Below are 12561 nucleotides of genomic sequence, written 5' to 3'. Positions count from 1 at the left end.
CTCCTCTCACCTCCTTTGCTCCTTCTTCTCTACTGCCTGCTCCCACATTTCACACCTATTCAGTCTTTCCCACTCCACTGGAATCTTTGACTTTAAACATGCTCTTGTCTCTCCCATTCTTAACAAGCCCAATTTTGACCCCTCCTTTCTCTATAACTAGCGCCCCATTTCTCTTCTCCCTTTTGCCTCTAATTTACTTCAAAAGCTTGTCTACAGCTGTCTCGGCAGCTACCTCTTGGACAACACCCTCCTTGACCGTCTCCAATGTGGCTTCTGCCGCCTCCACTCTACAGAATCTGCTTTGACCAAAGCCAGCACTGATTTTCTCTCTGCCAAAACTAGGGCCACTTCTCCATTTTTATCCGCATGGACCTCTCTGTGGCCTTTGACACCGTGGATCACCCTCTCCTACTCCACAACCTTCACATCATTAGCCTTTCTGACAACGTCCGTTCATGGTTCACCTCTTACCTTGACAACCGCTCCTTCTCTGTTTCTATCCCTGCACCCTACCCCCCATTCATCCTCCCCATAGTAGACCCACGGGGCTTTATCCTTGGCCCTCTGCTATTTTTCCTCTGTACACCACCTCCCTGGGTGAACTCATCAGTTCCTTTGGCCTCCAGTACCACCAACGACACTCAACTTTACCTCTCATCTGCTGATCTCTCCCCTTCCCTACCCCATTCTCACCTGTGTCAGACCCTGTCTCTCCCAGGATGCCACCAAAATGCTTATCCACTCAATGATCATTTCTCATCTCGATTACTGCAACCTTATCCTTACTGGCCTTCCCAGCTCCAATCTCGCTTCTCTTCAGCCTATACTTAATGCTGCAGCTAGACTTCTCTTCGTCTCTCACCGCTCCACATCTGACTCCCGTCTCTGCCAAACCTTACACTGGCTCTCCTTTCACTACAGAATTCTCTTCAAACTCCTTACCCTCACGTACAAGGCCCCCTGCAATTCCACTGCTCCCTACATCTCCAACCTTATCTCCATACATACTCCCTCCTGCCCTCTCTGGTCGGCCAATGACTGTTGCCTTTCCTCCCCTCTGGTAACCATACTCTCACTTGCTTATCCAAGATTTCTGCTGTGCTCTCCCCACCATTAGATCAATCTCCCTTAGACTACCCCCTAGCCTGTATAGCTTTAAACAGTCATTGAAAACTCACCTGTATATAAGTCCTCCCCTTAACCATTTCACCATGTAGTATAGCTCTCACCCTCTTTCATCCTCGATCCCTCCTGGCTTTATCAACCGTTTGCCCCTTTCCCTTTAGATTGTAAGCAACAGTGAGCTTTCCTCCTGTTCTTCTTACCTATAACATTTGCTCACCAGTTACACTGTGCACCTCCTCCTTGTGCTCTCTGCCCATTGCCCACGCACCTCTTTCAGTGGCTCTAAACCTGTTTGTTGTGCCCACGCTAATGGGCACATGTTTCAGCCTATGCTGAATATACTCCTTGCATCCCAGTAGCTCTGTTGAGAATTGTAGTGTTTCCTTACTATATTGTACGGTCTTGTTTGCCCTCTGTACAGGATGCGAACCTCATGTGGCACCCTATAAATAAAGGTTATTTTTAATAATAATAATAATAATAATAATAATAATTACAGAAAGTCCCACAATAAAACCTCTGCACACACAACTAAACCTCAAGACATTAGACTGTCACCGCTCTCTGAACTAAAATTTCTAGAGATATGTATATATGTATATATATATATATATATATATATCATTGACAGATCTTGACATAGGACATTATCTATGCTTGCAATTATTATTTCCATCATGTATTTATGAAGTGCTACCAAATTATGCAGTGCTGTACAGAGGCTATGAGCTTGAGTGCAAGTCACTTATTGTTGTAGAGCACTTTCTGCACAAGAGCATGGTTAGTCCTTCCTCACACAACTTAACTAAAATATTTTTCGCTCCGATATGTTCTTTAATCTTACATTCTATTTATAAATGTTACTAATAGCTCTGTTATGTGAACTGACTTGGATTTTAGGTTTAGTGGTCTTGTAAGTATATTAATTTATAAACTTTTTTTGGCAGGAAGAAATGCATGGAGAGTTACATTTTTAGTTTTCAAATAAGTCCTGAGTAAATCATATACTGTGTTTTTTTGTTACAAAAACAGCAATTATGCATTACAAACATGCTTATAGTATATAATTACACACTTTTACAATAGATTAGGCTGGTGGGAGATTTAACAGGAACTGATGGATTGCTGCAGATTTGTGTTGTCTGGTAGTAAAATCTAGAACGACTGGGTTGTGTTTTTGAATTTATTAACCATTAGCAGGCTTCTGGAAGTGGATCCAAGATAATAATGGGTGAGAAGTCTGGAGAGTTAAGTGGGCAACGTGTATAAAAAGTGTTTTTAAAAGTTTCACAAGCAAAGTGACTTTAAGGACATCCAACAAAGGTCTGGTAGCATTTTGCAGTGTTAAATGGGTAGTGTAGTTACATTGCAGAACAAAACATATTACGTTGTCAAGGTATATGCAAACCTAAGGAATCGCCATATGCAACATACACCTAGACATTAAGATCACCTTGGACTTCTAACTTGTTTATCACTGTGGGGATCTGTGATATCAAGGAAACCAGTCTGAAGCATTTAATGCTCTCCTTTTCAAAGCATTCGGCCTGCAGCCTGTTATTAGATTTGGTATTTATATATTCTTTCTCCAAAGACAAAAGAAAAATTCTTGGACTAGTACCATGGAAAAATAATTTGGTCAGCTCGTAAAGACAAGCATATCAATGTAGATAATTAAGACTTAATGGAATGCCTCTTAAGTTTTACAGGTACAGAACTAGACCTAGCACTGGAAATCCATCATTCTGTTATCACTCATTTGTACCCCATGTATTGCGCTATTTTGAACCATGTCATCTACTAAGTATTTGGCAAGGCTGTTCCTATAAATAAACACTAATGAACTGAATGGAACATGTCCCTTTCTCGATTTAGTGTGCCCCACATGTGCATCATAATATTCATGTGCTGCAAGGGAATTGGAAAACGGCACAGTTTAAAACCTAGTGTGTTGTCAATATATAATTATCCTTAGTAGTAAGTGGTAGTTAGTAGTAGTAGATCAGTATGCATTTAAAAAAATACTTCTTTCATACATCCCATATCTCAAAATATTAAAGAGCCACTTGACTTTGTAGTCACCTTCTCCTGCATTTGGAGACATACATGTACACACACCTGAGCAAACTTTTGAGATTTAGTTTAAAATAAATCACAGTTGTATTATACACCGTTACTACAACATATACAGAGGGTAGATGATAATGTATTGTCTTTAGAAGCAAAATATTCAACTTATTATCACAATCATGATCATCGGACAGAGTTGCAAATCATACATTTATGATTGTAACCACTCCTGTTTGGTTTATGCTAGAAGTGCCTGCCCAAATAAGCTTACATTCTAAAGGAAATTAGGAAAATGTGAAACATGAGGCATGAGAAATAAAGAGATTAACAAAAATGTTGGGAGCATAAAATTAAATGCAGGCAGATATTTATTCCCTAATATTAAGGGAAATGTCTGCACGCAGCAGGAGTAAGAATTTTAGTATAATTCTTATAGGCTATAAACCAGCATTTCATAAAGACAAGCAAAGTGCTAATGTAGATGTACTGCATCACTTGTAATAGTACGTCTATATTGGGGATGTCTTGAACAGTTCCCACAGTTGATGCATAGATAAAGGCCAACCCAAGTCAATTCCCTGAAATTTTATTTTTGACTAAAACAAAGATTACTCACAGTCCCTACTCCATTAGAGTAGTCCGCTATGACCAAACAAACTGTGAAAGTGGCCCCAGTCATCTTCACTGTCTTCAGTTATTGGATGAGACGCACACAAGGCAATTGTGGGCCAGCTTGTTCTAAGTTGACCAGTAATTGCCACGTGTTGTCCACTTAAGCCAAGATATTTTTATGCTTTGGTTCAGCTTTCAAAATTTTCATACAATTACAGTCCAAATGCAATCTGTTTTATGATCATTAATCTGTAGATGGTCTAGGCCGCTTGGTGGTGATTGGTCTGTTTACATTTCCTAAATGAATTAATATGTAAAAAGTAAACTTGTGAACATGCTAATTATTCAATCTTGTTGTGCAGGCTGGACCAGACTCCCTTCGACAAACATTTTCTGCAGTTCCCGGGAGTCCCGATGCCTCTAAGTGGGAGTCCTTGTTGAAAATCAAAGAAGGATTATTGCGACAGAAAGAGATTGTAATTGACAGGTATGTTTAATATAAATGTTTCACATTCTAACACCTTTTCTATTTTATCCTTGTAGTGTAATCAAATGAGCTGCTTGAAGCTACAATTGATCCTGTTTTTATTGTATAAATGACTGTAAAGCAACACAAGGAACAGTGGAGAAAGCATATGAAATAATTAACACTTAATTATTTTATAAAGGGAAGTAACTCACATATTCTGTTAATGTTAACTGACCAAACAAGCATGCGGGTCTGTGAGATTAATCTTCCATCTTGGGTTTGAAAGCCTTAAAACTGTTTTGAGTGGCAAACAGATTGGGTCAATGAAAGAGAAAGGTTTGCCCCTTGGCAGAATTAAATTTTAAATAACTGATGGTCTTGGACCCGAGCCCTGGAAAAGAGACGTTGAAAGCAAATCTCAAAAACTTGGCATTGAGCAATATGAAAGCCGCAAACCAGATATAACATTCTGGTAATTGTATTTTTAGCATTGTCAGTTGTCTGTGGCTCTAAAATCTTACAGATGACAAAAAGCTATTTTTTCCAATTATTTGGGCAAATTACACACATAAAGAGAACAATTTGTCATAAGTTTCTACCACAACAGTAGAGCGTTCACATGGCACAATTTAAAATGAAAAGTCCAACATAATTTTACAGTAAGAAGCCTTCTTCAAGAAAGCAAAAGTCAGCATTCTAGGCCAGTGGTTCCTAACTGTTTTCTCATGTTAAAGACATACTTACTGTGCTGTAGATACCACCATTCACAGTACAATGAAAAGGTGAGAATACTAAGCATATTGCAAAAAACTATATACTATGCATAGCAAACCCATGTGTGTGCACCCCAGATTGTCCACCGCATACAACTCGGTAAGTTCATCCATCGTACTACCTCTCGGACCTCCCTACTGCTGCTGCTCAGGCTGTCCAGCTATTCATACTAATAGGCCGCATCCGGCACTGTCACTGGTTTCAGCAATAAGGTTGCTCTTGGGAGATCACTATCAGATATCTGCTTGGACAGAGAAATGCTCTGTTATATCACAAACAGTGTGAGTTAACATGCTTGTAAGCTCCTATACACAATTATTAAATTGGTTTAAAATGACTGATTATTATTACTAATCATTGCAATGGCTGTGGTGTTTATTCTGTCTGCCTAAAAGGAACACAAGTATGAAGGGCATCCCTCTTATTATAGGTTTCATAAGTCAATATTCATTGAAAATTAATATTTGAAAGGCAAAAAAGTAGTAAGTAGTTTAAGTAAAAATAAAAGTAGTTTATAAAAAAGTCACATTAACATAACGCAATGTTCCAAGGCCCTCTGACACAGTATTGCAAGTAATATGTTCCAACTCGGCAGCAAAGCATCACTGGAAAGGACGTTTTTAAACAATTTTGGCAGCTGTGCCATGTTTATAACAGCTGTTTACTGCACATTAGCTGACTGTATCATCCCATACATTACTTTAAAGACCCCTATAAGTAGGTTGAATGAGGAAACTTTTGTTTGGTTACCACACATTTAAAGTAGTAATAAGCAAATAAGTATTTGGGTCGTGAAACTGCTCAGTGTTTATTTGGAGAATGATTGCATACTAGCCTGAATTATGCCAAATATCTGGACATGTGATCTAAGCCCCTTGTAAATAACACCAGTCTCATGAGAGATTCAGGCACTGAATCCCAGCTCACAAGCCAGGCTGTACTGTTACAGCCTTTGTAAGGCGTGGTAACAATGAAGGCTTTTTTGTAAAAGCTCACTGTGTACAGGAAACAGCTGCTACTTAGTACTTTTCACCTCTGTGTGTCTATTAAAATTTGTGCAACCTACTATATATACTAAGCGGCAAGGTACAAACACTGTATGCTTAGCGCCTAGCTCTACTATTTATTCTAGTCATACCAGTATAAAAAGGGTAGTGATTTATACATTTGCCAAAATGCATATCACTTGCAGATTGTGATGTATAGGTTTAATGCTGGATTTCTCATAGATTCGATCTCTTGCATGGCTGTATCTGGTTGTGGGGAATATTTGACTCTAGAATTGAAGTGTCACTGTTAACACAACTGTATCACTTTTTAATTTTTTTATTTATTAATTAAATACATACTCAGTGGCCACTTTATTAGGTACACCCAGAACTGGGTAGGGACCCCACTCTGCCACCGAAACAGCATGAATTGTTCGTGGCATGGATTCATGAAGGTGCTGGAAACATTCCTTAGAGATTCTGGTCCATGATGACATTATGGGATTATGCAGTTGCTGCATATTTGTCGACTTTACATTCATGCTGCAAATCCCCCATTCTACCACTTCCAAGGGTACTCTATTGGATTGAGATCTGGTGACTGTAGAGGCCGTTTGAGTACATTGAGCTCATTGTTATGTTCGTGGAAGCAGCTTGAGATGATGTGTGACATGGTGAGTTGTCCTGCTGGAAGTAACCATTAGAAGATGGGTAGACTGTGGCCATAAAGGGATGCACATAGTCAGTAATAATTAGGTATACTGTGGTATTTAAATGATGCTCAGTTGGTATTTTGTAGGTCCTAATATGTGCCAAAAAAACATTCCCGACCACCACCACCAGCCTGCACCGTTAACACAAGATAGGGTTGGATTCATGTTTACTTCAAATTCTGACAGACCAGGTGACATTTTTCCAGTGTTCAATTGTCGAGTTCTAGTGAGCCTATGTTCACTGTAGTCTTCGTTTCCTGTTCTTAGATGACATGAGTGGAACCCGGTGTGGTTTTCATCTACTTCAAGGTTTGATGTGTTGGGCATTCAGAAATGCTCTTCTGCACAGAGTTGCTGCCACATGATTGGCTGATTAGATATTTGCAACTAAGAGCAGATGTACATAATAAAGTGTCCACTGAGTGTATTCGTGTCATGGTTAGTCTTTGTATGATGTTTCAAGTGGGTCCATGGGAATTCAATTCCCCCCGAATTAGCGCAGCGTTAAAATTATTACCGTTATTATGGTAGTTTTAACTGGAGCTGCGAGCAAAAAGCCGGCGTTGAAACTACCGTAATAACGGTAATTAAGCGCATTATTATCGTAATAACGGTAATAATGCGCAGGCCGCGTTAGTTTTACCCGTAACACGAGAATTCCCCCCCCCCCCCCCCATGTGTCTAAATACAGGAGTTTTTTTCATGCTGGCTGTGTTTAATTGGTGAGATTTTTCCCTTCTGAATGATCCTGACAGTAAGTGTTAGGAGGAGTGTTGATGTGGGGGTGTAAAAGCCTTTTAAATGAGTTCTTCCAGCCTTTGTTATATAGCCTGTCCTGCTTTGTGTCTGTGGAACTCCAATTGTGTTTTTCCATTTTAAATTTGTCAAACCTGACTACTGATTTAGGATCAAATAAACCAATATGATAAGTTTTAAGTAACCCCCCCCCCCCCCCCTGCTATTTACACATAAATAAGCATATGAAAAGTGCATTACAAATAGGACAAATAAGAGTCCAGGGTAACATCCCACCATTGCATTGTAGAAAGTTAATGCTATGCTTAACATTTTAAGACGCAGCATGTCCTATTTCTCATGCGCTGCTAGTACTGTAGATTGTATTTGTTAAAGTATGGACCACTTTTCATGTTTTTACCCATCTCTCCAGTGCAATTTATGTCAATGAGCTGCATTAGTAGGAAGTTCCTGAGCCTGCATTTACACTAGCTGTAGGTACTCAGGGAGTAGACAGGCAGTGCATTTACACTAGCTGTAGGTACTCAGGGGGTACACAGGCAGTGCATTTACACTAGCTGTAGACACCCAGTGGGGTACACAGGCAGTGCATTTACACTAGCTGTAGGTACTCAGGGGGTACACAGGCAGTGCATTTACACTAGTTGTAGGTACTCAGGGGGTACACAGGCAGTGCATTTACACTAGCTGTAGGTACCCAGGAGGTACACAGGCAGTGCATTTACACTAGCTGTAGGTACCCAGGGGGGGGTACACAGGCAGTGCATTTACTCTAGCTGTAGACACCCAGTAGGGTACACAGGCAGTGTATTTACACTAGCTGTAGACACCCAGTGGGGTACACAGGCAGTGCATTTACACTAGCTGTAGACACCCAGTGGGGTACACAGGCAGTTTATTTACACTAGCTGTAGACACCCAGTGGGGTACACAGGCAGTGCATTTACACTAGCTGTAGGTACTCAGGGGGTACACAGGCAGTGCATTTACACTAGCTGTAGGTACCCAGGAGGTACACAGGCAGTGCATTTACACTAGCTGTAGGTACCCAGGGGGGGGGGGGGTACACAGGCAGTGCATTTACTCTAGCTGTAGACACCCAGTAGGGTACACAGGCAGTGCATTTACACTAGCTGTAGACACCCAGGAGGTACACAGGCAGTGCATTTACACTAGCTGTAGGTACCCAGGGGGGGGGTACACAGGCAGTGCATTTACTCTAGCTGTAGGTACTCAGGGGGTACACAGGCAGTGCATTTACACTAGCTGTAGGTACCCAGGAGGTACACAGGCAGTGCATTTACACTAGCTGTAGGTACCCAGGGGGGGGGGGGTACACAGGCAGTGCATTTACTCTAGCTGTAGACACCCAGTAGGGTACACAGGCAGTGCATTTACACTAGCTGTAGACACCCAGTGGGGTACACAGGCAGTGCATTTACACTAGCTGTAGACACCCAGTGGGGTACACAGGCAGTTTATTTACACTAGCTGTAGACACCCAGTGGGGTACACAGGCAGTGCATTTACACTAGCTGTAGACACCAAGTGGGGTACACAGGCAGTGCATTTACACTAGCTGTAGACACCCAGAGGGGTACACAGGCAGTGCATTTACACTAGCTGGGAACATTTCATTACAATATTGAATTTGAACACTCTAAAAATATTAATACAAAAGAAATTGTGGTCATGTGGGAGCTATTTATTCTGTGGTCATGTTCTCTTTATCAGACATAACTGTCACCCTCAATGGTTAAGATATGGATTAGCAGCTCACAGCAGCTGTGCATTAGAGTAAATGTTGAGCTATATTTATGTGTCTCCACATTAGCAAAGCAATGCAGTTGTTACAAAGCATTCCTTTATTGGGTGCTCTGGTTCAGTGGGATTAGAGGAAATGGCAACAAACATTGCTTGGGGATTACTTTATTTGTAGTTGCATTGTATTTCTGATTCTGAATACTTTTTTTACACAGGTAATCAGTAACCACATTTAATTTGAATACATGTCCTTTGGCTTCTCCCATTCCAGTGCATGCACACATACTTCAATACCTGTCTATACAGTGATGTAAAGAAGTTGGTAAACCATTTAGATTTACCTGTATTACTGCCTACAAACAGAATATCACCATTGTAGTTATTGATATGTATATTTAGACTGTTTTTAATGGCACGTATGATCAAACCACATATATGGATATGTGTGAATATGTAAGGAGTTGTTTAAAGAAGGATTAACATAAATGAGGCAAAAGGACTTGTGCCAGAGAATTATCATTGGCAGACAAAGGTGGCATTGTGTGGATGTATAAGAAATGTGCCAGGGAGTCGTTGGTTTTCTTGGTGTAGAACAACTATTACCACCAATACAACACTAGGTGGCAGTATGTTCATTTGCTAAAATGCAAAGATTTGCTTAGATTTAGGACCTGATTCATTAAGTAAGAAAACTTACTAGATTTCTTGGTCAACTTTCCTTAAGTTTTTGGGACAAAACAATTTTACAATGCAAGGGGTGCAAATTAGTTTAGTTTGCACATAAGATAAATACTGGCTGTTTTTTTCATGCAGCACACAAATTCTTGATGGCTTATTTGTACAGTAAAATTTAAGGTTGATCTAGGAAAAAAAGCCAGTATTTTCCTTATGTGCAAAATAATAATCTAACACGCACCCCTTGCATTATAACATGGTTTTGTCTAGGAGAAAACGTAAGTTAAAAAAAAATAAAAAATGAGTACTTTCCATAATGAATCAGTCCCTTAGTGAGCACAGCAATTCTTTGTTTGAGACGTGCAATAATATTTATTTTTATTTTTTTTAAAGCTGAAGCTACACTGTATTTCTTTATTGTGCCATATTAGGCAAATTCCCTTTATAGAAAACTCACACTGACTTCTCTCTGAGGAATCCTATTTGCACCCTTATCATTCACTGCAAATCTACCTATTTCTTACTCTGCATCCTCCATATAAACTTTATTTATTTTTAAGAGTTTATCTCCTCTTTCACCACAGCGTGTATGATTTCACTACTTTCACTACAGTTCTATAGGGTAGATCCCCATTATTCTCACCTTGCACCCCTTGTGTGTGTTACCGACTACTTTGTACATGATTTAATATGCAAAGACCAGTAACAAGATCCAATTTGGTTAGTATACAATGTTACAAACCTTTCTATAATAAATAGATCCCTGAACAACATTAAGCATCTGGTACTGCTGCCAAAGTGATGGGGGATTTGGTGTACTGTAACCACAAACAACCAGTGCTCGTTGTTGTTTACAATTTAGGCAGCTTCAACCACGACAGCCAATCGGAGTTCAGTGAACCTAATATCATTGAACTTAAACGAACTGCAAAAGGCTGGAGTGTAATAGAAGAGAAACAGCTAGCATCTTTCCCAACAACCGTACTAGCTCTCTGATGTCTGGGCCTTGAACAGTGTTTTTTTTAGTGTGACTACCGGATTTTGCTGTGGCTGTTGTAAATTTGTCGGTATAAATACTTGTGATGGCTGCACTTGAGAACTATTTTGTTAGAATTCTAGGAGATTTAAGGTTGAGTTCTATGCCTTTTGTTTTCTGCATATTGTGCGGTGTTGTCTTTTCTATAAGACAGGGTTGCGGAGTGTCCTATAATAGGCAGCAAAGTCTTTATGTTCTTACATTTTTCGTGTACTTTCAGGCAGAGACAACAAATCTGCCACCTACAACAGGCCATGAGGGGCAGCAAGTCATTCACTTACCAGCCAGACACAAGTCCTGGTATGAATGGAGACGATGGCTTCATCCATGGTATTAAGGTAAAGATTAAACTATCTCCTCCTTATTTTTTGCTCTACCCATCATAATACAGAAATTAAGAATCCTGTTTTCCATGCTTGTTAAATCTAATCTTTAGATTACGGTTCTTTAGCGTTATTAAAAGGACCTAAAAGTCTGTGTTAAAGCTGCACTACAATGTATATGAAATATTTCCCTAAGGTGGCCCCTCCACTAAGCTAGAGCCCTGGAGAAATGGCGGCATGTAGAAGCTTTCTTGGCTCTGGCTTGGGGTAGGGGCCACCGTAGGAAAATATTTTATATAGATTATAGTGCAGCTTTAAAACCTTTTATAAAAATGTATATGTCAACATTCACAAACCATGGCAAGTCGTACAATCTATGACATGTTTTTCGCTTATCTCACTGCCATCTTATGTTGCTCTGTTAGTGTAATGAAATACTGGCTGTGTTGTTTTATGGTTTGTGAACCTACTTTACCTGCACGGAGAACACAGGAAAAATGCTCTCTAATTAGGAATCATCGATCCCTATGAAGAACAGTCTGTCTGGGGACACATGTAAATGCAGGGAGAAGCTTGAGCTCAGGAAAATAGATCATGCATTCAAAATGAATACTACATTTATTTGTTTTGTGTTTATGGTGCTGTTAACATGGCTATTGTCCATGCACCATAGGCAGATGGAAACAGCCTATGTATTCCTAGCTATAATATTTTGTCAAAGGCACAATAAAGTCTCCAGCATTATTAATATAAGGTCAATGTTTGTATTATATGCCCATGTTTTAATAAGGTGTTTTAAAATGAATTGGATGTTCTGGAGAGAGGGCTCTGACTCTGTGTATTTTGCATGATCTGGGAATTGGTGGTCAACATTGTTGAGACCAGATTAACTAATATGTGAATACTACTCTATATATAGAGCAGATAGTAATGGTAGACTGAAATCCAAACAAATTGCAGCTATATCATTTATTGTCCTGTAATCTATTTCCAAGGGTTCTACATGCAGACCTCTGCAGAACATGGCTCTGGACAGTTCGAATCCCCTCCTTCGAGACAGGGGTGAACTTGATAGAAAAGTTTCCTCTGCCGAAATAGGAGCCACACAGCTCAGTGAGGTCCCAAAACAGAGCACAAGCAAATCCAGTGATGACTTGAAAAAGTTGGAGGAGAAGGTATGTAATTCTCCTTTGGGTTCCAGAAGGCAATCCATTTCCATCACCCTGTATCCAGCAGCCAGAGAACTGATTTTTGC

At 39.9% G+C, this 12561-nt stretch overlaps 1 protein-coding gene across 3 annotated transcripts in view; it reads left to right on the top strand.

Moving 5' to 3' along the window:
* CEP85L (centrosomal protein 85L) overlaps positions 1-12561 on the top strand; it is a 181468-nt gene that overhangs the window by 145149 nt on the left and 23758 nt on the right. For all 3 annotated transcript variants that reach the window (XM_075202980.1, XM_075202979.1, XM_075202982.1), the window contains 3 exons: positions 4170-4294; positions 11204-11321; positions 12302-12481. In XM_075202980.1, coding sequence (XP_075059081.1) covers positions 4170-4294; positions 11204-11321; positions 12302-12481 — 423 coding nt within the window. The remainder of the gene's footprint in view (positions 1-4169; positions 4295-11203; positions 11322-12301; positions 12482-12561) is intronic.

Source organism: Mixophyes fleayi, chromosome 3 (genome assembly GCF_038048845.1).
Source record: "Mixophyes fleayi isolate aMixFle1 chromosome 3, aMixFle1.hap1, whole genome shotgun sequence".
NCBI classification, from domain to species: domain Eukaryota; kingdom Metazoa; phylum Chordata; class Amphibia; order Anura; family Limnodynastidae; genus Mixophyes; species Mixophyes fleayi.
Note: the sequence above shows the minus strand (reverse complement) of the source record. Positions and strands in the feature narration are given on the sequence as shown.